A 22,024-nucleotide genomic window follows, 5' to 3' on the forward strand; every position below is an offset into this window, starting at 1 on the left:
GCACTGAGAGAACTGTGTCTGGCCCAAGGTCCCCCTGGTGGCTGCATGCGGAGGAGTGGGAAATCAAACCCGGTCCTCCCAATTAGAGGCCGCTACTCTTAACCACTATGCCGAGCTGACTCTTAATACTAAAGCGTGATTGGTGCTGTTTGATATTTTATTGATTGATTAGTTTTATATACCGCCATTCCCAGACCAGCCGGCTCGTGGTGGTTTACAAGCATAGTAATAGACTCCCATAAAAACAGTGTCTAACAATAAAAATCTAAAAAGCAGAGACATCACCCTGCCAATGGTCTTCCCAGTTGCAATGTATGGCTGCGAAAGTTGGACCATAAGGAAGGCCGAGCGTCAAAGAATTGAGGCTTTTGAACTCTGGTGCTGGAGAAGACTCTTGCGAGTCCCTTGGACTGCAAGGCGAACAAACCGGTCAGTCCTAGATGAGATCAGCCCTGACTGCTCCTTAGAAGGCCAGATCCTGAAGATGAAACTCAAATACTTTGGCCACCTCATGAGAAGGAAGGACTCCCTGGAGAAGAGCCTAATGCTGGGAGCGATCGAGGGCAAAAGAAGAAGGGGACGACAGAGAATGAGGTGGCTGGATGGAGTCACTGAAGCAGTCAGTGCAAACTTAAATGGACTCCGGGGAATGGTAGAGGACTGGAAGGCCTGGAGGATCATTGTCCATGGGGTCGCGATGGGTCAGACACGACTTCGCACCTAACAACAACAACAATAAAAATACAAAATATAATTCTACCATGGATGGCGGCAAAAACTCGCCTATGTAGACCCTGACTCCTCAACTCCTCTCTTCCCAGTTGTATATCTCAGTAGATGTAAAACAGGGATGATAATTAGCCCCAGGGTGGGTGTCCTGATTTTACTATTGATTTAATAACAATTGCCAGGAATTGAACCTGGAAACAACGGTGGGCAAAACAAGTTGTCTTCCCCTGAGCCGGCTTTCCTCGTCATCCCTCAAAGACCAAAACACTGATAGAGTGGGCTGTGGGCCATGGAACACCTACGTCTGCCTTCTGATACCCAAACAGGGAACTAGAAGGTTGGTCCTAAATAGATTGGGAGGGAAAACGTTCAGGCTAGCTGGCAACTCTGTCTCCGAGGCAACAAGAGAGGCAGCATCCGAGAAGTGAACATTAATAACTAGGTTTTATTTGTTTTGGTTTATTTATTCTGATTTTCGGCTCCCACAGTCTAGCCCAAACACGGCTTCCGTGGCAGCTCACAACACTGATTTAAAGACTTTGTTCAAAAAGCGGTATCGCTCAAAAACAGAAAATCTACAGACGGAATCCAAAGCAAAATTAAGAAAACAAGACAGTGGGCAAGACCTCCCCCCGATACAAAAACACCCGTGCCATGTTTTTATTAGATAGGTGTTGTATGTCGTTTTTTATTTCTGTTAGAGATCTGGAAGTGAGAATTGCCGTTTGCGTTACCAGGCGAAGAGGCTCTTGTTGTCTTCCTTGGAGAGTTCGCACAAACAGTTCAAAAGCAACAAGGTGTCCCCCAGGAACCTGGGAGGCACTGTGTCAATCACCATCTTCCGGAGTTCGGCCGGGTTGTTGTGCGTTGGGTCCGAATTCAAGTCCGGCCTTTGTTTCAGGATGCCGTAGGTGTTGATGAGAAACTCACTGAAGACCGGATGGATGTCAGAGTGGTAGCCCATCTTTTCCAGGTGAGCGAATAAGTCTAAATAGCGCTGGGTCATGGCTCTGTACTTCTTCTCATCCAAAGAGCCATCGAGGGACTTCATAGAGACCTGTGGAGGGAAGGGGGTTAAAATATTTTGTTGAAAAAGTTCAGAAACAGACTGGCCTTTGACCTTACTGCTGAGCACAATATGGGCCAACTTTGCTAAGCTTGCTGCAGGACCCCCTCCCACCATCCCTCCACAGACACTTAACTAGGATTGCCGGCTCGAAGTTGGGAAATATAGAGACTTTGGGGGTGGAGCCAGGAGTGGGCGGGATTAGGGGCGGGGAGGGACCTCAGTGGAGTACAAGTACATGGAGTCCGCCCTTTAAAGCAGCCATTTTCTCCAGGGGTACTGATCTGGAGATGAACTGCAAAACCAGGTTCCCACCTGGGGGGGACCTTATGCAACCGTGATCAAGTAGAAGGAAAAAGTCGCAAACTGGGGATGGCGAAGTGATTTAACATTCAAAACAATATCGCAACGTTCAAAACAATTTCAAAACGGATTCCCAGGTAGAGTACATTTTCGATATCTTCCTCAGTGAATTCTTCGGGGAGGGCGGTATATATAATATAATAAATAAATAAATAATATCAACATCACTTTTGGTACTGTTTTCCATAGAGTAGATCCATAGGGTCACGATGGGTCGGACACGAATTCACAACTAACATTAACATCACTATGTGTAATTCCTTTATAGCAGGGGGTCACTTCTACTTTACCCCACCTAGAGACTGGCATCCCTAATGTCCCCCCCTTTTTCTTCGTTTTTCTTTATTGTTCTCCCCTCCCTGCTTTCATTGTTACTCCTCCATTGCTTCTTTCTTTAGGGCTAGGAAAGAAAGTCGGTAGATGGGAAGGGGAAGGGGTTGTTTGACATTAAGTGCAGTGTCGCTACATCTAGTTGTCATTGTTGTCAATAATTCAGTACGTTGATACTTAAATCCAGAGACTGGGGCCATGGACAGGCAAGAGAGATTTCGCCACATACCTGAGATAAGCCCCAGATTTGCTGAAAAACCTAAAATATATATATATATATATATATATATATATATACATACATACATACATACATACATACATACATACATACATACATATATATATATATATACACACACACACACACACACACACACACACACACACACATTGGGAAAGAACGGGCAGGGAAGGTCAAAGACAGGGACAGCTGACGGTAAATTGTCTGGTGGGTGAGAAGGAGAGAAGGGAGAGAGGAAAGGGAGGCTATCAGAGAAGAGGGAATAGTGGGGGAGGGAAAAGTTGTAAGCTCCCCACAAGCCTATACATACATACATACATGCCAAAGCCATTGCCCACAACACCAGGGTTGTCCAAGGCCAACGTCACAAGCAATATACCCATCTACTGGGTCCTATCGGAGCAGGTACAGTTCTGCAGGGCCTACATGACAGAGCTCTTCCACCAAGCTTTTGGTTGGGCCCAATGGCTTAATAACATCTGTGGCCCTCCCCTACAAAGCAGCCTCACTGAGTGACATCAAGTTATGACTTACGGACACTGAAAATCTGGAGGCTACAATTGCTTAATGCTGATAAATTGGTCACTTTTGTTTATATTTTGTTTTATATTGCCAGTGTCAACGTATTGAGCTGGTTCTTAATTCACTGTTAATTTCAGGCCACTTTGTACAGTGCCCTGAGGCGTATTAGGAGGGCGGTACAGAAATTTAAGAGCCTCTTGTGGCGCAGGGTTGTAAGGCAGCAGAAATGCTTTCTGAAGCTGTCTGCCCATGAGGCTGGGAGTTCGATCCCAGCAGCCGGCTCAAGGTTGACTCAGCCTTCCATCCTTCCGAGGTCGGTAAAATGAGTACCCAGCTTGCTGGGGGGTAAGCGGTAATGACTGGGGAAGGCACTGGCAAACCACCCCGTATTGAGTCTGCCATGAAAAAGCTAGAGGGCGTCACCCTAAGGGTCAGACATGACCCGGTGCTTGCACAGGGGATACCTTTACAGAAATTTAATAAATAGCAATAAGGATCTTGACCAAAGTTGGCTAAAGTTGGGAGAGCATTACCTGCTTGATCTTCTCAGGAATGTTGGAGACTGTAAATCCATAAAGCCGTGTGATGCCGGGAAACACGTGAGCCAGGATGCGCCTATCCAGCTGGAAGGCAATCTCTCCCACCACGCGCCCGTTCTTCTTGTTGTTTTGAGCAACCTCAAGTTCTACAAGAAATGAAAGACACAGAGAAGGCTGAGAGTCAAGCGGCTTTGTATCTGCTTCTTCAGCTCCTTGTCTTCAGCCCCAACATTCTGAAAGTGAAGCACAAGGCCTTAAAATGAGAGGATAAAGCAATGGGAAATGGAAGGCCATTAAAAACAACAAAGATTATGAACAAGATGGTTGATATGCCACACATCTCCCAACGTCTACCCATCATCCCTCTCTCTCTCCCTCTCTCTCTCTTTACCCTCTCAACAACCCTGTGCGGTTGAATAGATGGCAACAAAACTCAAGGCTGGCTCTGTAGGTGTGGTTTATTTCTTTACCGCATGGCATGTATGGTGAAGCCAAGAAATGCACGGATTGTCTGGCAGCCTGGTAAGGGATGTACAGAGGTGGTTAGCCATTGCCTGCCTCCAAATCATGATCCCTAGTGTTCCTTGGAGGAACTCCATCCTAATCCTTGGTCTCCCGTACAAATCCTAGCAAGGTTCGGCCCTGTTGCGCTTCCAAGATCTGATGGGATCAGGCTTGCTTGGCCTATCCAGGTCAGAGTTTGTGGATGAAAGTTTGGATTTGAACCCAGTGCAAATCTGACACATTCTCTGACTGGACCTGGATCAGAGCTCTGCAGAACCTGAAAACATTCTGCAGGAATGGCAAGACAGAGTTATTCTGCTGGGCTTATGGCCCACTGAAACATCTGTCAGACTTTGTCTTTAGCACGAGTCAGCCACTGACTGACAGAAAAAGGGTTAACTGTTTGTTGACACTTGTTGCTAGTGGGAACAGGCAAAGAGGGTCATGTGATTCGTTTATTGGTATGTAAAGTGTTTATGCTATTGTCTACATCAGGGGTAGTCAACCTGTGGTCCTCCAGATGCTCATGAACTACAATTCCCATGAGCCCCTGCCAGAAAACGCTGTCAGGGGCTCATGGGAATTGTAGTCCATGGACACCTGGAGGACCACAGGTTGACTACCCCTGGTCTACATGTCCTGTACCGTAAATGAAAGAGAAGGAATTCTTCCTCCTTTGTTTTCTCTAAGAGCTCTGTCATGAGTTATAGGATGCTATGCATTTTCTTGTTTTGTACCCCAGTTCCTGTACCTTCATAGTTCTAATAAAATATTTTATTATACTTTAATACTGCCTTGTCTAGTCTCATCATTTATATTTGACTCTGCTACTTTTAAATACAAAATACCCAACAACATCTGCTGGCATTCCTTGCCAAACTCACCTTATTTTTTAAAAAACATTTTATTAATTTCAAAATTAGAAGAGAAAACAGGAAAAAAAAAGAAACAGACATACAAAAGTTATTACAAAATCCAGTTAAACCTCTAATCTAGTACAGATATTTAAACTACTTGTTCATATAATCCATATATTCTTGAAATTCTTTAGGAGGTCTCCTATTTACTAAGTTTGTTAGCTTGGCCTTCTTAGATAGTTCTCCAATTTTGTCCTAACAATCTGTCAGTTTAGGAAGATCTGGTTGCTTCCAGTGCTGAGCAATTATGATTCTTGCCGTGGTTGTAGTGTGAAAAAAGAACTTTTTTACATTGGGAGGTTTTTCAGGAAAAACACATAACAACATATAATCAGGATATATAGGGAATTTTACTTTTAACATCTTTTCTAACACTGCATGTATTTTGATCCAGAATTTTAAAATCTTATCACAATTCCACCAACTATGAAAAAGAGAACCAAACGTCTCCTGACACCTCCAGCATTTACCATCATGCTGTTTTGACATTTTACTAATCACTTTTTGCGTAATATACCATCTATAAAATATTTTATACCAATTCTCCCTTAATGCCTGACATTTCATAAGTTTTATATCCCCCCTGGAGCTGTTCCCATTAATCCAAAGAAACATTATAATTTAGGTTTTGCATCCACTTAATCATACAGTTCTTTTATCTGTTCTTTCTCAGTCACATATTTTAACAGAAGCTTCTATATTTGACCTCCTATATTCAGCTGGGGAAGGCACTGGCAAACTACCCAGTATTGAGTTGGCCATGAAAACACTAGAGGGCGTCACCCCAAGGTCAGACATGACCCGGTGCTTGCACCCGGTCCTTAACCTTTATGCAGCTTAGCCTGAGCTATTACAGTTTCGAATTCTGTCATTTCCCCACCAGCGGTTGTTAAGTCTCTTCGTTCCAATTTCAACTTTGCTGTTTTTTGTAAATATTCAAACCGATCGGTGATTTTTCCCTTCTTTTTTGAGTTGATCCCAACTTTCTATCTGCCCCATAGTAGTTAATAAGTCTTTTTAGATTTTAAACAATCAGTTCTCATCTGCTGGGAGTTATTCAAATAAGCTTCCCCTGGGGATTTCAGCATAGATAAAGTAGAGCTTATTCGGTGTTTGTACTTTAGCCAGGTTTTGAGAAGAGCAGTCTTCTTTTCTTAGATCTTCTCAAAGACCACAATAAGCTATGTAAGTTTTCATCTAAACCATCATTCTATTCCAAAATCCGTTCTCTTGATAGAGGATTCAAAATCCAGTCAGCTATGTATGTTAAAGCAGTAGCATCGTAGTACAATTCTATATCTGGTACTCCCTGTCCTCCTCTCATCTTATCAAGCTGGAGTAGTTCGAAAGCCATTCTTGATCTTTTATAATTCTAAATAAATTTATTCAAAGAATTTTTCCAATTTCGCAGGGGTTTTTTCTTGATACCTATAGACAAAGCTTGAAATTTTAAAATGAGGTTTTTTTTACAAAATGTTCATCTTAATAGTTGCCATCCAAGTTGACCATGAAAAGTTCATTATGGACCATCTTTGCATGTCCTCTTGTATTTTCTTCCATACCTTTTAGTAGTTCTTTTCAGAAAGGCATTCACATAGAATCTTAAATAGCGTACTTTGTTCCAGTTCATTTCATGGTCCCTTTTATCTCTCATTTCCTGTAATACTTGTTCTGAAGCTGCTGTCAACCAAATATATGGTTTGACCTTAATAATTTTATAATCAGAAATCCCCCAAACTATTATGGGGAGAGGTTTCGGGTCTAGTAAACATTAAAACCACATCGTCAGCATACCTTCTCAACTTGAATTCTTCACCATTTACCTTTAGAAGAAGAGTTGGTTCTTCTATGCCGCTTTTCTCTACCTGAAGGAGTCTCAAAGCAGCTTACAATTGCCTTCCCTTTCCTCTCCCCACAACAGACACCCTGTGAGGGAGGTGAGGCTGAGAGAGCCCTGATATTACTGAAGAAGAAGAAGAGTTGGTTCTTATATGCCGCTTTTCTCTACCTGAAGGAGTCTCAAAGCAGCTTCCATTTGCCTTCCCTTTCCTCTCCCCACAACAGACACCCTGTGAGGGAGGTGAGTCCTGATATCACTGCTCAGTCAGAACAGCTTTCTCAGTGCTGTGGGGAGCCCAAGGTCACCCAGCTGGCTGCCTGTGGGGGAGTGCAGAATCGAACCTGACATGCCAGATTAGAAGTCCGCACTCCTAACCACCACACCAAACTTGCTCTTAGGTCGGGGAGTTCTGACATATCTCTAATTTTAGTAGCAATAGTTTCCATCACCAAATTAAATAATAATGGAGATAGCAAGCAGCCTTGTCTAGCTCTTTGCATGATTCGCATCTTCTCTTCAGTAAACATTCCATTCACCAAGATTTTAGCCTCTTGCCTCAAATATATTTAGCGGATGAGTTTTCAAAAGACGTCTCCACAGTCCATTGTTTGGGGGTGTTCCTTGCAAAAAATTCCACTGAACATTATCAAAAGCCTTTTCTGCATCAAGAAAAATAAAAGCTGCACAATGGTGTGTCTTACAAGAGACTGTGGACAAAACCAAAGTCACAACTACAGGTGGATCGCCAACAAATGCATACCTCAAAGGGGCCCAATCTGAGCAAGTCAATGAATTTAAATACTTAGGCTCATTGGTGCAAGAAAATAAAGTGTCATCTACCACTGAAGCCCACAATAGGATTGGCCAAGCAACATCAGCATTTGACACACTCAAATGGTGCCTTGGAAAGACCAAAGAGCAAATCTCTCTCAAGACCAAAGTGGATGGGTCAATATGACCATATATGGTCATTATTATTATTATTGTTATTATTTAATTTTTAGACCGCCCTTCTCCCAATAGGTCTCAGGGCGGTTTACAACATAAATAGTTAAAACACAATAAAATCCCCATAAAAACCCCAATTAAAAGTTACATATAACATATCACATAACATATAGCAGCGGTGGTCACAATTCTGATCTTAGTTCAGCCTGGTGGAGAGAATAATGTTCAGAAGAGGGTGGCACCAATACAATACATCTAACCATGATCTCGGTGTTAGAGATCTCAATATTGGAGGGGATCCTCTGATGGATTAGTGGGAGAGCTGCCCTGGCCTCAACCATATGCCTGGCGGAAGAGCTCCGTCTTACAGGCCCTGTGGAAAGCTGGTAGATCCTGCAGGGCTCTTAGCTCTTCTGGGAGCTCGTTCCACCAGGTTGGGGCCAGGACTGAAAAGGCCCTGGCCCGGGTCGAGGCCAGGCGAACATCCCGTGGGCACGGGACAACCAGTAAATTCATACCCGCAGAGCGGAGCGCCCTGCAGGGGACATATCACCCGATAAATGTTTAACAAAAAATTAATTCCCACACATTTGGAAAATGGTTGAGAAAGCTTGGTTTATGTTATAATTTCAGGTACATTTTGGAGCCAATTGAGGTTTTCCCCGATGAAGAGCTATGGTTTTACATTTGGAAATTGTAAATATTGAAGGGGAGGGGTTTACTGGTGTTTTGCGAAGTTATATAATAACTGTGTTCATGAGTTTTTGCATGTATGTTTGTTGTTTTTAGACTACTGCTGATGAAGAACATTTTTGAAACCCAGCATTTGCTGGTGGTTTGTCTGATCTTGTACCAGTGTGTCAGCATTTATGTTGAAATATCTAACATTGATTGTTAAATGGATACCACTGTTTGGAAATACATATACACAAAATTGAAGCAAATATAGAGTTTATAACATTGCATTAGGAAGTGTAAACACAGTAGCTGCATTTTGCTTGTAATTCCCCACCTGGCTGGCAATCTTAATGGGACCTGTTGGTGACACATAGGTTTAGTAGTAATAGTAGTAGTAGTAGCAGCAGCAGTAGCAGTAGTAATATTAATATATCCCACCATTCCCAGATGGCTCAGGGCAAATGACAACAGGTTTTCCTGCATCATAGTTGCACCCCAACTAGGCCGTGTGTGTAATATATCTCTTACAGTATTTTGAAGAAGTTGGTTCTTATATGCCACTTTTCTCTACCCGAAGGAGTCTCAAAGTGGATTACAGTTGCCTTCCCCTTCCTCTCCCCACAACAGACACCCTGTGAGGTGGGCGAGGCTGAGAGAGCCCTGATATTACTGAAGAAGAAGAAGAGTTGGTTCTTATATGCCGCTTTTCTCTACCCGAAGGAGGCTCAAAGTGGCTTCCAATTGCCTTCCCTTCCTCTCTCCACAACAGACACCTTGTGAGGGAGGTGAGGCTGAGGGAGCCCTGATATTACTGAAGAGGAAGAAGAGTTGGTTCTTATATGCCGCTTTTCTCTACCCGAAGGAGGCTCAAAGTGGCTTCCAATTGCCTTCCCTTCCTCTCTCCACAACAGACACCCTGTGATGTAGGTGAGGCTGAGAGAGCCCTGATATTTCTGCTCAGTCAGAACAGCTTTCTCAGTGCTGTGGCAAGCCCAAGGTCACCCAGCTGGCTGCATGTGGAGGAGCAGGGAATCAAACCCAGCTCGTTGGATTAGAAGTTTGCCCTCCCTCTCCTAGCATCTTTCCCCTCCTAACATATTTAGCCCTGATGCACTAGGCCGGCCTGACTTCATCAGTTCTCAGAAGCAAAGCAGAGACAGCCCTGGTTAGCCCTTGGATAAGAGACCAGCCAGAAGGCACATGGTTGCTCTGTATAGGCAGGCAATGGCCAACCGCCTCTGTTCATCTCTTGCCTTGAAACCCCCATGGCACCCTTTCTCAACTTGTTTACCACTGTGAAATCCCTGAAACATTCTTCAGTGTTCGAAGTGGTACAATCCTGTGGTCCAATAGCTGTGTACATGTCCACCTGGGCCTCCTCCTCACCCGCTCCAGGCCCATCATTGGCTATTTGGGGAGGACAGCACAATGTGGTCATATCACCCGATAAAAGTTTAACGAAAATATATTAAAAATTAATTAAGAACCCCATCCGTTCAGGGTTTCATGAAACCCTGGTTGAGAAAGCCTGCCCCATGGCTTGTCATCACTTCCCCCCCCTCCACATATTTGACCCCCAATTGCACTCAATACTTCTGTACTACCACTCAAGTAGAAGGTGTGGAGCTTCCTCTGTCTGTCCGTGCTCAGTGTGTCGGAGAACCAGACGCGCTTCTTCTTGGGCATCTCTCCTGATTCCGGCGGCGCTGGGTCTGTCCTGGATTCCAGAGAGTGGCCTACAAGGCGATAGGCCTGCCTGTCCAAAATCCCAGACGAGGAACTTCCCTTGGGCAATCTGAGTTCATCCGAAAAGGCAGTCTGCGCTTGGAGGTCACCTTTGTGTTCAGCAGTTGCAGGGCTCGTGTGAGCTGACTCTTCCGTCCAGGGCGAGGAGAGATCTAGCGACTCTTTGGAACCGAGCAATCTCCCAGCCTTGTAGTAAACTACAGAAAGGAGAGGGAGGGAGGGAGGGAGAGAAGGAAGGAAGGAAGGAAGGAAGGAAGGAAGGAAGGAAGAAAGGAAGGAAGAAAGGAAGGAAGGAAGGAAGGAAGGAAGGAAGGAAGGCAGGAAGGAAGGAAGGAAGGAAGGCAGGCAGGCAGGCAGGCAGGCAGGCAGGCAGGCAGGCAGGCAGGCAGGCAGGCAGGCAGGCAGGCAGGCAGAAAGAAAGAAAGAAAGAAAGAAAGAAAGAAAGAAAGAAAGAAAGAAAGAAAGAAAGAAAGAAAGAAAGAAAGAAAGAAAGAAAGAAAGAAAGAAAGAAAGAAAGAAAGAAAGAAAGAAAGAAAGAAAGAAAGAAAGAAAGAAAATTTAGTTCCACGTAATCCATACCTGAAGTCAGTGCGGAGGTAATTGCTTATAAACAGTGTTTGCCATAATTTTTATCGGGGGACTGAGTGATAGCGGACCCTACCAATAAACCTCATAAGTCCGCCAGAGCTAACTGCATTCCACAAGTTTAGGAGAGAGGCTGGCTGGCACCCCATTCCCACCCCCACCAGGCTGTAGAGACAAGTGTCTCTGCAGCCTGCAGGGGCAGCGCTGGGGAAGGAGCTGGCCAGCATCTCTCCAGATTGAGAGAGATGTTGGCTGACCCCTTCAGTCCCCACCGTGCCCCTGGGTGCAGAGATGCCAGGGGAAGGAGCCGGCCAGCACTTCTTTCAGCCCCCACCCCACCACTGGATGCAGAGACAAAGCTCTCTGCACCCTGCAGGGGCAAGGCTGGGAGATGCGGGGAGGTGCTGCCAGGCTCTTCAAGCTACTCCCCTCCCCCCATGCAGAGAGAAGCCTCTCTCCAGCCTGCAAGGCAGCTCTCGGACCAAGGAGCTGGCCACCGCCTTTCCCAGTGCTGAGAAGCCCTGCCAGGCTCTTTAACACACACACACACTCACACCCATACAGGCTTCAGAGAGATGCCTCTCTGTGCCAGCTCCCTCTTAAATCCTCCCCCCCCCCCAAGTCCCTACCTACCGCCAGGTACATTCCTGAACATGCTGGGCTTTACTTCTAGTTAATGATATTAAGGAAGAAAGGGAGACACGGGTACTTTTGAGTAGACTTAAGCAATTCGATATACATAAGTCTAACACAACCTTTTTTTAAAAAATACACGGATGTAAACACAGCACATGTATTCTTCCAACACTGTTATATAGTACTTGATTGCAACAGTTTTGCCACTGAGGAAATCGCATTGAAAACGGGTAATTAACCGGACCATGTTTTGACACTGATTTTGACACAGATTCTTCTGGAATAAAGAAGAATTCTGTTTCAACATCACACAGTAGCTTGGCTGTCCGTTTCCCTCTGACTTTCTGCTCCCCGCAGTCGCTGACAGGTCGCTTTCTCCTTCATTTTCTGTGCAGGATGACAACCCCTGAGGAAACCCTTCCCTCCCCCAGGCTCCGCTCCCTAAATATCCAGGTATTTCCCCACCCTGATCCGGCATCCCAAAATGGGAGTGGTCTGCCTCCTCCCTGCCTTATGGCAGGGTTAGTCAACCTGTGGTCCTCCAGATGTCCATGGACTACAATTCCCATGAGCCCCTGCCAGCATTTGCTGGCAGGGGCTCATGGGAATTGTAGTCCATAGACATCTGGAGGACCATAGGTTGACTGCCCCTGCCTTATGGGGTATAAACACTGCACACTTTGAGAGATGTGATCCCTTCCAACCACACCACCAAATACAAGTCCCACTAGGGTCGCTAGCCAGCATACAGGTGGCACCTGGAACGCTGCTGCTATTAGGATGGATTTCCAGGTGGCCGAGATCAGTTCCTCTGGAGAAAATGGCTGCTTTGGAGAGTGAACTCTGCCATTAGACCTGATCAAGGGTCCTCCCTGCTGCAACCTCCACCTCCCCCAAGCTCCAGACCCCCCAATACCCAGGCATTTCCCAACCTAAAGCTGACAATCTTGGTTCCCACAGGCCTTTGTCCATCAGCGTTCTGCTCAGCGGTGGTTTAAGGCAGACTTTCTCAATTTTGCTACCATTGAGAAACCCCCTGAAACATTCTTCAGGCTTCGAGAAACCCCAGAAGTGGTGCGATCGTGCAGAAGACGGTTAGGAAGCAGAGTCCCTCCCCTTCCCACCCCCTCCAGGCTCATCATTAGCCATTTTGGGAGGGGATGGAGGGGTTGACATGACCATATATGTTCGTATCACCTGTTAAATGCTTAACACATTTTTAAAATATGTAAAAAAATTAATTAGACCCCCCCCCCCATTCGTGAAACCCTTCCAGGGCCATCAAGAAACCCCAGGGTTTCACAAGACCTGGTGGAAAAAGTCTGGTTGAAGGATTCACAGGGCCTGTAATCCCAGAGCCAGCTTAAGGTTTCACAGGACCCTTCTTTTGTTCTTGCTATCCACCAGCTGCAGAAGTATGAAGACCCCCTAAAAATCATGGTGGGAAGGCCCCCTAACCACAGAGTACCGTGGTGTTCCTGGAACCCTGGGGCTTGTGGGATGTGCTACATGTGCTGCTAAAGTAAACTGCTTTTGGTTGAGCTGGCTGCCGGTAACTTGAACACCCCTCTATCTTCCCTCCCCGCTTTTTTCAAGTTAAAGGGAAACAGTTTCTCGTTCTTATCATAGAGGAGAACTCCAGGAAGCCAATGGCTTTTGTGTATTAAAGAGCAGACAGCAGTCCCCCCACCCCCCATTAAATTGACTGAAACTATTCTGCACATGTTTTGTAATGTACTTTAGTGCACCTTGGAAGCAGTGCACAGAAACATTCAGTGCTCATTGCAGACGTAGAGCATAATGCACTTCCAATGTGATTTTGCAACTAGATTTTACTGTGCGGAACAGGAAAACCTGCTTCTAAAGTGCACTGAAACCAACATGACCGTTTATGCACTGGGAACTTCACTGCCCCAGGTGCTGTGCAGGAGCAAAAATCGGGGGCTGATGAGGAGCACCTGCAGCCCGGCATGAAACTTCCAGTGCATAAACGGTCCATGTGAGCAGACAATGCTGATCTTTCAGGCCAAGTATAAGGCAGTTTCATGTACTTGAAAAGGTGAGAGTGTTTTGCCAGTTCTGAATTGGGGAATACCTAGAACAGGCTTTCTCAAGAAGGGTTTCATGAAGCTCTGGCATTTTTTGACCACCCTGCAAGAGTTTTCCGAATGGGTGGGAGGTAATTAATTTTTATATAATTTTTTAATTTTTTTAAATATATATATTTAAAAATTGTTAAACATTTATCAGGTGATATGAGCATATATGGTCATGTCAACCCGCTCCCCCCTCCCCAAATGGCCAGTGACGGGCCTGGAGGGGGTGGCTGTGAACACAGCTCTGCTTCTCAACCAGGTTCTGCACAATTGCACCACTTCTGGGGTTTCTCAAAGCCTTGAGAATGTTTCAGAGGTTTTCTCAATGGTAAAAAAATTAATTGAGAAAGGCTGACCTAGGGATTTAGGAAACGGACCTTGAGGTGGGCAGGGTTTGGGGACGGCAGCTATAATGCCGTAGAGTCCACCTTCCGTTTTCTCCAGAAGAACTCATCTATGTAACCTGGAGTCCAATTATTATCCTGGGAGATCCAGTCCCCACCTGGAGGGTTGGCAACGCTAGCGGGACATGATGATCTGACTCTGCCAAGCCATGGGCCCAATCAAGACTGAGCCCTCACAGAGCTTTTAAATGGCTGAATGCTTCTCTACGTCACCCACAGGTTGGCCCCGGGTCTGCTATAAGGGCTAGCTCAGCCCAGAGATACATCCGCACAAAAGTGCCATCAACTGAGGGACCTTTACTCACCAAGGCTGAGGGGGAGCGGGGCCTGAGCTTTGTCACCCCCGGGCAAAGGGCTGTCCGTGAGCCAAGATTTCTTGAGCCCTGTGCCTTCTGGGAACTCCTCCTGCTCTTTCCTGCCAATCGTCGAACACGACACGCTTGACAGGGGTGCTAATTTCTTTTCCCCCCTTCTGGGCTGGAAAAGGGGGGGATCGTTGTGGAGCTGCTTGGGCTGCGTCTGGGCACCGGGATTACACAGCGCCGCGTTCTCCTTGGAGAGGACGGGAGGGGAATAATTAAAATTCGCAAGCAGAGGTGACTGTCGCTGAACTTCCGGCTCCGTTTTTTTAAACAGTCTTCCAAGGTACTGACCTGCAATGAAAAGCAGAGGGAATCTTCTGGGTTTGCTATGGACTTTTCATCCCAAGCTTTTGCAGTGTTGGAATTTCAGCCCACTGAGATCGGTTCTCCTACAGAAAATGATGGCTTTTGAAAGTTAGCGGTATGGCTTTCCACATACTGCCGCCCCAGGCTCCGTATTCAACTCAATCTCCTAGGTGTCCTGTAGGGCAGGGGTAGAAGTTGTGGTCTTCCAGATGTCCATGGACTACAATTCCCATGAGCCCCTGCCAGCAAACGCTAGCAGGGGCTCATGGAAATTGTAGTCCATGGACATCTAGAGGACCACAGCTTGACTACCCCTGCTGTAGGGTTCCCGTGTTCCAAGAGTCCTGGCCTAGTGTACGGGAAATGAAATTGACCAAGAAAATGTCAGTCAATTTCATGTTCAGTACACAGCATGAGCCAGCCTTTCTCAACTTTTTCATCACTGAGAAGTCCCTGAAATGTTCTTCAAGGAACCCCCAAAATGGTGCCATTGTGCAGAATGTGGTTGGGAAGCATATTTCCACCCTGCCCAAGCCCATCATTGGCTCTTAGAAGGGAGGTGGGTTGACATGACCCAATATAGTCCTATCACCCAACAAACAACACATTTTTCAAATATATTAAACATTAATTACCTCCCACCACTGTAATACTGTTTGTGGCTTTGTTTATATTCCGATGCGGAGAGTCCTGGCTGTTAAAATGCTGTAACAATGTACGTGGTTTTATTTATACTTTGATGATGCTGGTCAATGACCGTAAATAAATAATCTAAAACATCTAAATCTAATTAACTCCCACCCATTCAGGAAACCCTTCCAGGGCCGTCAAGAAACCCCAGGGAAAGCCTGAGGTAGGACATTCCACCAGGCCGGAGGTGAAGCCGAGAAGGCCAGTTTTACTTCCTTGGGGCCAGGGACCCTGTTTTCATTATATGATTATAGTGCTCTCATGGGGGGGGGGGGTGCATAGTGGAAGATGTGGTCCTGCATATACAATGGTCCCAGACCATTTAGGGCTTTGAACACAAGGATCAAAACCTCAAGTTTTTTCCTTGAATATGGATCTGACCCTCATGTGTTCCCCGCTTCCTTTGAAAAGGGGCTGTGCAGCTGTGTTATCATGTACTTTGTCATCAAGGGAACTTTCTTTCTGTGCATGTGTAGTAATGTTATAACACAGCTGGGGGGAGCAGCTGGATGTGTTAGGAACAGCACAATTGCCACCATTTCGACGGTCCCCTGCTCCTTTTCCTCCATCACCAAGAAAACGGCTGGTGGAAATGCCGAAAAAAATCCTAATGAAAATCGAGTTCTGTTCACAGTCATCAAACTGGATAACACCTAATCATAACTATGCTATTCAATAATTGTGAAGCACACTAAATGGAAACACTGCACATGTTGATTTTCCATGATCAACAAGTTAATTCTATAACTCTGTTATTTTTAGATGTTTAAGAGACTGGATTGCCAACCCAAAAACACCTGCCGGAGAAGCTTATATTTCATTTGTTTGGCTTCTAGATTCATATCAATTCTCTAATCAACAGCATGGGCCAAGGGGCTTGCAGAACAAGGGCAGCAGAGAGGGTGGCTCGATCACATTGAGATAAAGCCATGCTGAAGGATTTAAAGACAGATTGCTCAGTAAAATAGCATTGCTTGCCCTTTACCTCCTTTTGCCCACATGGAAGCCTCGGGATACCCAGGAGGAACGTGAGGAGCCGGGAACTGGCCTTGGACGCTGTTCTCACATTGCTGACCCAACAAGACGCGTAGTTCATAGTTCTCCTTGAGTAGCCTGATTTGACTTTTGAGATGTGCGTTTTCTTCCTGAATTCTTTTCATCCACTCCTCGGTCATCTTCTCCTTCCTCCTTGATGAGGAAGTTCATTGAATAGTATTTCTAAGGGTCAGACTCGGATGGACAAGGAGTCAGTAGATCGCAGGGCTTTGAAAAGGCTCACGGGCTTGGAATGTTTCTACACCTTTGTGACGTCACCCGTTCTTAACGGAACACGCATGTTTGTTCGTAGATTTGTCCGTTGGGACCCACGGCCAACTTTACGGTAGCGTTTAATTTGTGGAGGAAATGGACAATCCAGGAACAGCTTCAGTCACACTGAGGTTTTGCATCGAAGGCCCCATGAAAGACCTTCATTAGAGGGACCACAACAACCCACAATTCTGAGTCACTCTGAGGACTTCAACAGGTGTGTTTTCTTCTACAAGAAGTTTATAATGCAGTGGGGAACGGAAGGAAAAAGTATGGATTTTAAGAGTCTAGAGCAGGGGTAGTCAACCTGTGGTCCTCCAGATGTTCATGGACTACAATTCCCATGAGCCCCTCCCAGCATTTGCTCATGGGAATTGTAGTCCATGAACATCTGGAGGACCACAGGTTGACTACCCCTGGTCTAGAGGATGTCATCTTGTTTAAGAGTGAGTAATGGGAAGGGGTTCCTCCCCCCTCATTGACATCCGTTTATCACACCTTCTGTCAGCTGGATCTGATCTATAAAGTCCTATATGGTTTGAGAACTTGAAGGACTGCCTTCTCTCTTATAAACCTACAGTGCTCTTCAGAGACCCTGCTTAAGATGTCCCTGACTTCTGAAGTTAGACAGGTGGCAACCTGCAGAAGGGACTTCTCAGTTGTGGCCCCAGAACTCCCTCCCTGGGGAGAGAGGTTTTCTCCTTCTGTTGCCATTTTTTACCAGGGGTAAAGACTTTTCTTGGCATCCCCTCCCTGATCCCTCCCTTTCTACCCAGTGTGTCGTTGACTACATATTTTAGCTCCAGTGTTGTTTTTTTGATGGGTTTTGGGGCAGCTTTTTTTCAAATACAATGTTATTCGGCATGTTTTGTTCTCCCCCCCCCCTTGCCAGCCCACGGGAGGGTAGAAAGGCAGGGTATATATTTTGTAAAAGAAAATATCAATTTCTAAAAAAAATCTTCTGCTATGGAGATTACCGTTTTGACGTTTCACTCTGTTCCCAGCCCAGCCTTTTGAAATGGGAAGATACAGCAAAAGACAGTGAGGTTTTTCAAGTCACGGGGCTGTATGAATTCACCACATTCATTCTTTTGCTTTTTGCAAAGCTAGAAGCTCTCTCCTTTATGTGCACAATCCCTTTTCCAGGATACCACGTGAGCACCGGAGCATCTTCATTTTCCTACCCATCGAAGCCCTTGAGGAAACTCTCAAATACCTTCTTCTGAGCAACTTCATGGAGGCTGACGACTCTGGTAAGTTTCTCTATACCACCCTTCCTCAACTTTTTTATCATTGAGAAATCCTTGAAACATTCTTCAGGAAACCCCAGAAATGACACAATTGTGCAGAATATGATTGGGAAGCACAGCGGTGGACACACCCACTGGGGCCCCTCCCCTTCTGGCCTCCTCCTGGCCCATCATTGGTCCTTGTGGGGGGGGGGCAGGTCAACATGCCCATAAATGGTCATATCACCCAATAAAACTTTAACACATTCTAAAAACATATACAAAACTAATTAACTCCCACCCATTCAGGAAGCCCTCCCAGGGCCGTCAAGAAACCCCAGGGTTTCAGGAAACCCTGGCTGAGAAAGCCTGCTCTAAGCCATGGAAAGAATCCAAGTTCTAGCCCCCTGACTATAATACGAGAAAGGCATTTACGTGCCCAATACCTTCTGCCACAATACAGTCACAGCACTGTGTTTCTAGTAATTCAACAGAAGCCAGAAAAAGGCAAGGCTTAAATCGAGGATCTCAGAACCACCACAATATGAATGGCAATGAAGTTTGGAAGTACACAGAAATACACGACAGGTCCCAGTGACAGCTGTTAAATGCGGGAACGTTGACCCCCACCCCCTTTACCAAGTCAAGGGATGACCAGCTCATTCACAAAGAAGGTTAAGAGACTCAGTTATGTGTTCCGTCATCCGAGCTGTAAGAGGAAAGCAAGCACTCCTTTCCCTCCACGACGTCAGGAAAGAAGGGAGGACAGCACACCCTGCTGGATAAGAATGCCATTGAAGGGAAGCATCACTCATTCTCCAGTGATGTATAAAACATCTCAGTGGACTAGCTCCTGCAGAGATCCCACAGGTGAGATTGTGAGAGAGGCCACCAAGAAGAAAAGAGTCCTTCTACATAACTCATTTCAGCCACACAGCACACCTTAAGCGTACGCTCACTTTTGCTCCCTGTGTAAGTTTATCGTTCCGCTGAATCGGAGGGGTGGCACGTCACAAAAGAAAGAGACGTCAGGGTGTCAAAAACAGGCAGTTCCGTCAGGAGAATGAAGAGCACAATGTATTTTCTCCCATCCTTGAATCCACTCCCATCTCCGCAGGGAGTGACTTTAAAAAGGTTTGTAAATAGGAAAAGGAACACAAGGAGTAGTTTCTTTCTATTCCGTTTAGAGGCCACTTAAGGTGAGATCTACGCAAACACAAGGTGCAGTTTTATTGCAGGGAGATTTTGGTTTGGTTTTTTTTTTTTAAGTGGGTGTGCACAAAAGTGAAACTTCTGTGCCTGCATTTAGAGTCCACAAGCGTGAGAGAGTGGAACGGACCACCCTGCTTCAGAATGCAGGTGGGAAAAATACGCTTCTCCCATTTCAGCGGCAAAAACACCTGCAAGGAAACTAGTCTGCTAGAGAGTATTTCCTAGGTGTGTTCTGCTGTTTTTATAAAAGATTTGTTTCCAAGGTGGTGATGATGATGTGATCCGTTCAGTCATGTCCAACCCTCGTTGATTCTATAGGAAAGTCTTCACCATGCATCAATGTCTGCTTCTTTTAGTTGGTTCATGGTCATCCCTGTATTGGCTTTGATCATGTCAAGCCAGCGGATCCTTTGGCGACCATGTTTCCTTTTGCCACTCATTATGCTGAGCATTAATTTTTTTTCTAGCGAGTCTGATCACATGATGTGTCCAAAGTAAGTGAGCTTTAGCTGTAATATCTTCCCTTCTAATGACATGGTTGGTTTGCTCCTCTCTAAAACAATCTTGTTGGTAACTTTGGCTGTCCATGGGATTCGCAGCATTCGTCTCCAACACCATAATTCGAAAGCATCTATTCTCCTCCTGTCTTCCTTCTTCAGGGTCCAGCTTTCGCATCCATAGGTTGTTATGGAGAAGACAACGGCGTTGACTAGCCGCCATTTTGTATTAAGGCTGATATCCTTCCTCTTCCATATTCGGTTCATGCTTAGCATTGTGTTCCGGCCCAGTGCTATTCGCCGTTTGATTTCACGGCTGCATCCACCAATTTGAGTGATCATAGAGCCAAGAAAGATGAAATCATCAATACATTCCATGTTCTCTTTGTCAATCCTGACTTTGGTTTCCAAGGCACTCCATAAAGGAGCGTTCAAAATGTCATCCCTGCCTGCAGTCCAAAGTGGTGGAGTTGATTCTTCCACCTCAGCTTTCTGCAGCCAGTGGCCACTCTCAGGTCCGGCACTGCCCAGTGGGGAGAGGGTGTGGCATGCCCCATTAAGAGAGACAAGGCTGGGCCAGGTGAGGAGGACTGACTGCTCCTCCCTCAAAAAAGGAAGAAAGAAAGAAAGATACAGTTGAGAGGTAAGGGACAAAAAAGACCGCCACTGTGACAAAAGTCCTTTGTTTATTCACCTCCGTTATCTAAAACAATGAGACTCCGTTGCCATCACCCCATACAAGGCCAAAGCAGAGTCAGGCCCTACATTATGAGGCTGAAGGGAACTCAGCCAGACTCAGGGGCAAGGAATGGCATGGCTGTGAGCCTCAAGAAGCCCCTGCTCACCCCCACCTGTTGCCTTTAGCTCCGGGGTAGTCAACCTGTGGTCCTGCAGATGTTCGTGGACTTCATGGCCAGCGTTTGCTGGCAGGAGCTCATGGGAATTGTAGCCCATGAACATCTGGAGGACCACAGGTTGACTACCCCTGCTTTAGCTTATCAGCTGGCTCACAGGTTGCATCGCTGGCCAAAAATACCCCTCACAAGAACCATCAGGAGGACGAGCCATTTGGAGAAACCCCCTGAGCGTCCTCCGTCAACCCTCACCCCTCACTGATCCCTCGAGACCCAGGCAGAGCTGTCTAGTCTTCCTCCACAACCTTACAGCTGAGGAATCTACGAAGAAAGGGCTGCTTTGGTAGAGCGGACAGTCAAAACGGCTCAGTCGAAGCGGCTCAGTCAAAAACTCTTGCCGGCCAGGGGGCTGCCAGGATGCAAGTGAGAAAAGCGTCCGAGGGTCCAAATCGGGAAGACGTTTCGGTACGAAGTGTAGCTGATGGCGCAGGTCTTGTTGAATACTCCAGGGATGTTCTCCTGGGGGAGGGGGGCACAAAATAAGAGAAGATCAGAAGAGACCCCACTCGGGGACCAAGCCCTGTGAGGAAAGGCTGAGGGATTTGGGAGTGTTCAGAAACCAGATGTGCGAGCAAGTGGTGGATGCTACCATCTTCAAAAGAGGCACTTTACCTGAGGCCAGTCCCCATTGGCCAGTTGCTTGTCAATCAACACTTGTATTCCTCTTTCCAAGACTTGCACATCTGGATACCTGAAAAACAACAAGTGTAGTTTTGTCCCTGATCGATTGCGAAAATAAATTCATACAGGCAAAAAGCTATAGCAGGTGATTTCCAAATTTAGGGAAACCCACCTGTCTGCCAGATGTTACAATTTCCTAAGAGGGAAAATACCCTCAAGGATAAGTGTCTAAGGCAAGCTTTCTCAACCAGGGTTTCAGGAAACCCTGGGGTTTCTTGATGGCACTGGAAGGCTTTCTTGAACGGTCATATGGTCATAAGGTAAAGGTATCCCCTGTGCAAGCACCGAGTCATGTCTGACCCTTGGGGTGACGCCCTCTAGCGTTTTCATGGCAGACTCAATACGGGGTGGTTTGCCAGTGCCTTCCCCAGTCATTACCGTTTACCCCCCAGCAAGCTGGGTACTCATTTTACCGACCTCGGAAGGATGGAAGGCTGAGTCGACCTTGAGCCGGCTGCTGGGATCGAACTCCCAACCTTATGGACATCACTTCAGACAGCATTTCTGCCGCTTACCACTCTGCGCCAAAACAGGCTCCATCATATGGTCATATTACCTGATAAATGTTTTAACAAATTTTAAAAAATATTAAAAAATTAATGAACTCCCACCCATGCAAGAAACCCTTACAGGGTTGTCATGAAACCTCAGGGTTTCAAAAAACTCTGGTTGAGAAAG

The 22,024-nt window shown here is 46.0% G+C and overlaps 2 protein-coding genes and 1 long non-coding RNA gene across 4 annotated transcripts in view; 1 reads left to right on the plus strand and 2 right to left on the minus strand.

Annotated features, from left to right (window-relative positions):
• Positions 1-1,248: 1,248 nt before the first annotated feature.
• SPATC1L (spermatogenesis and centriole associated 1 like) lies at positions 1,249-16,796 on the minus strand. 2 transcript variants are annotated; one of them, XM_077314117.1, is made up of 5 exons: positions 16,491-16,796; positions 14,453-14,800; positions 10,285-10,623; positions 3,788-3,939; positions 1,252-1,786 (listed from the first exon to the last, which is right to left on the minus strand). In XM_077314117.1, exons 1-5 carry the CDS (start codon positions 16,678-16,680, stop codon positions 1,460-1,462), a joined length of 1,356 nt encoding a protein of 451 aa, XP_077170232.1. In that variant the 5' UTR covers positions 16,681-16,796; the 3' UTR covers positions 1,252-1,459. The 2 variants fall into 2 exon arrangements, with proteins under 2 accessions (XP_077170241.1, XP_077170232.1); XM_077314126.1 differs by lacking the exon at positions 14,453-14,800 and having other exon boundaries at positions 1,249-1,786.
• Positions 16,797-16,860: 64 nt separating this feature from the next.
• LOC143825815 (uncharacterized) overlaps positions 16,861-22,024 on the plus strand; it is a 28,199-nt gene continuing 23,035 nt past the window's right edge. The window contains exons 1-2 of the long non-coding RNA XR_013226988.1: positions 16,861-17,030; positions 17,960-18,066. This is a non-coding gene — a long non-coding RNA (uncharacterized LOC143825815). The remainder of the gene's footprint in view (positions 17,031-17,959; positions 18,067-22,024) is intronic.
• The window catches only part of LSS (lanosterol synthase), a 30,043-nt gene continuing 28,437 nt past the window's right edge, over positions 20,419-22,024 (minus strand). Inside the window, exons 21-22 of the mRNA XM_077314139.1 lie at positions 21,278-21,356; positions 20,419-21,124 (exon numbers count right to left, since the gene is read on the minus strand). Of these exons, the coding sequence (XP_077170254.1) occupies positions 20,990-21,124; positions 21,278-21,356 (214 nt within the window). The 3' untranslated portion in view covers positions 20,419-20,989. The remainder of the gene's footprint in view (positions 21,125-21,277; positions 21,357-22,024) is intronic.

The sequence above is a fragment of the Paroedura picta genome, chromosome 1 (assembly GCF_049243985.1).
Source record: "Paroedura picta isolate Pp20150507F chromosome 1, Ppicta_v3.0, whole genome shotgun sequence".
NCBI classification, from domain to species: Eukaryota; Metazoa; Chordata; class Lepidosauria; order Squamata; family Gekkonidae; genus Paroedura; species Paroedura picta.